This window comes from Tribolium madens, unplaced genomic scaffold, assembly GCF_015345945.1.
Source record: "Tribolium madens isolate multiple individuals breed KSU strain unplaced genomic scaffold, Tmad_KSU_1.1 Scaffold_3;HRSCAF=73;Tcas5.2_LG2, whole genome shotgun sequence".
Classification (NCBI taxonomy): Eukaryota; Metazoa; Arthropoda; class Insecta; order Coleoptera; family Tenebrionidae; genus Tribolium; species Tribolium madens.
This window is the reverse complement of record NW_025401006.1, coordinates 11082078-11084491: the sequence shown is the minus strand read 5'-3', so window position 1 is coordinate 11084491 and position 2414 is coordinate 11082078. Positions and strand designations below refer to the sequence as shown.

The 2414-nt window shown below is 32.0% G+C and overlaps 1 protein-coding gene across 1 annotated transcript in view; it reads left to right on the top strand.

The window, feature by feature from the left end:
* Window positions 1-79: 79 nt before the first annotated feature.
* LOC123007966 (cytochrome P450 4g15-like) overlaps window positions 80-2414 on the top strand; it is a 7601-nt gene continuing 5266 nt past the window's right edge. Inside the window, exons 1-5 of the mRNA XM_044403512.1 lie at window positions 80-281; window positions 1469-1575; window positions 1623-1899; window positions 1943-2136; window positions 2183-2359. Coding sequence (XP_044259447.1) covers window positions 107-281; window positions 1469-1575; window positions 1623-1899; window positions 1943-2136; window positions 2183-2359 — 930 coding nt within the window. The 5' untranslated portion in view covers window positions 80-106. The remainder of the gene's footprint in view (window positions 282-1468; window positions 1576-1622; window positions 1900-1942; window positions 2137-2182; window positions 2360-2414) is intronic.

The window sequence follows — 2414 nt, the reverse complement described above, 5'->3', positions numbered from 1 at the left end:
AAACGCGAAAAAACCTTAGAAAGTAAACAATACCTAGGTATTTAAAGTGCCGTTCGAAAGTACGAGGCAGTGTCTTTAAGCTCCCCGTTGTGTAACAAATCGAGCCATGAAACTAGTCGAACCTTCGTTATTGTTTCTCATTTTTGTGATTTTCATTATTTGTCTTCTTGCGAAGTACCATTGGGACAGGCGGAAGTTGTATCTTTTTGCAGCCAAGCTTTCGGGACCCAAGGCCTATCCTGTGGTGGGTAATGGGCATTTGTTTTTGTGCAAAAATGACGGTAAGCAAAATTTAATTACTAGGAAAATATTCAAATTTTCTATCTCATGAAATAGAGACGACACAACCAGCTGTTGATAAAGTAGTGTTAAAATAAAATATTAAGTAGAATTTTTTACTTTAACTGTAATTCTGTTGAAAAAAACAACTTTTTTTCTTGGATTTGTTATTATTTTTCCTCCATCGAACACAGACCTCAACATTATTATTCAAAAAATCTTAAAAAATTAGCACACAAATTATACAGAACAAAAAACATGAAGCATAAGAATTTTATTTGCTTCCAGCTTTCAGAAAAAAAAATTGTTGAGTGACAACCTACTACGAAAATCCTCGTAGTGGTTCACCATTCAAAAACATAATAAATTTTGGCAGTTCAAAACAGAGAATTTTTTTATTCTTATACATTTTTCCTGCGACCCTAACACTAATTTCGGAGAGGTAGTAAAAATTTTTAAAATCTCCCAAGGAAGTAAAAAGTTTATCTATATTTATCAAAATTACAAAAAAATAACTATTACAGTGYTTTATTTATTATCCATCAGTTTTTCTTAAAGGTTTGTAAACAAGTAATAGCAAAACTCGTTTAATAAAGTTAAAATTTTATTTTAAGTGGCTATAAAACATAAGTATATTGTTCGAAAATTATTACTACAAGAGTTAATCAAAATTTTGACAAATATTTTTAGTCAAATTCTTAATATTTTATATCACTTTTTATGGTAGGAGTAGTAATTTAGTTTAAAATGCTAAGTAAATTAATAGTTACATTTTTTCATTTCTGAAAATCACCAAAAAAAAATCCCCATATTTATTTATTTTAGTTAATATGGGACAACCGCATAAATAATTAATATTAATTAACAATCTTTTAAGAACAATATAATAATGTATTAAAATTTTAGAAAGGGTGTTGGCCCACTGGCACTAAACAAAATTTATCTCATTACGCCTTTCTTAATTAAAACAAACACAATGAGCTACTTTTACTTCGATTATATAACCCGATTTTTGATAATAATTTACTAAATTATCATTTTTGAACACTTGAATTGTTTTATGCATGTGCTACTTATAAATTTCCATAAACAAATCGAATTATAATGACTCAAACCTTTACTTATGTTGCAACACTCCCTCACTGCCAAGTTCAATAATAACGTGAAAGGGAAAACGATTATTTTACAGAAATTTTCACTAATTTTCTCGCCGCTACGGCCCCCTTTCCGTCCCCAGTCCGGCTTTGGGTGGGCCCAAAATTGGTGCTTTTTGTGAAGGACCCCAACCAACTCCAGGTACTTGACACAACCTTTCTTCAAAATAAAAATAAACTCGGTTTTAGCTGATTTTGCAATCGACGAAAATCACAACAAAGTCGTTTCTTTACCGGTTTCTTGAACCTTTTCTCGGGAAAGGGCTTTTCACGTCCTCTGGCCCCAGACAGAAGAATCATCGCAAGTTGCTCCAACCCTTATTTTCGCAAAAAATGATCGAAGGATACTGTCATCTGTTCCAAAAACATGCGAAAAAGTTTGTCGGGGACTTGAGAAAAAATGCAAATGGGCCTGAATTTAACATTTCCACGTTCTTGCAATTTACAGCTTTTGAAGCTACGATGGGTAAGAATTTTGTTTGCGGAACTTTTTTTACAGTTTGTTTCAGATTTACTGCTAGAGGATCAAGATACACATTCGATTGATTACAATGAAATCCCGCACTATGTTAGGAAATTTTACGAAATTGTTTTCACTCGTGTTAAAAGTTTTTGGTTACATATGGATTTATTTTTCAAACTAAGCTCTTACTATAGGGAACAGACGAAATTACAGAGCTTGGCGACAACTGTTATCAATGAGGTAAATTGTGTAAAAATGGGGMCAAAAAGAAATAAGAAAGTTCCAGATTACGTCCACAAACGTCCCAAAAATCATTGAAAAGATAAAAGCTGATAAAAAAATAGCCGATGCGGAGATAAGAGTTCCATCAATGTTGGAATCAATAGCCGAAATGGTGATGGAGAATCCGAATTGTTTAACAATGCAAGATTGCACCGACCATTTGATGACTTTTATGGCAACAGTTGGTTTAAAAATTGTTATTACGACTTTTTATTTTTTATTTTTAGAGTCAAGAT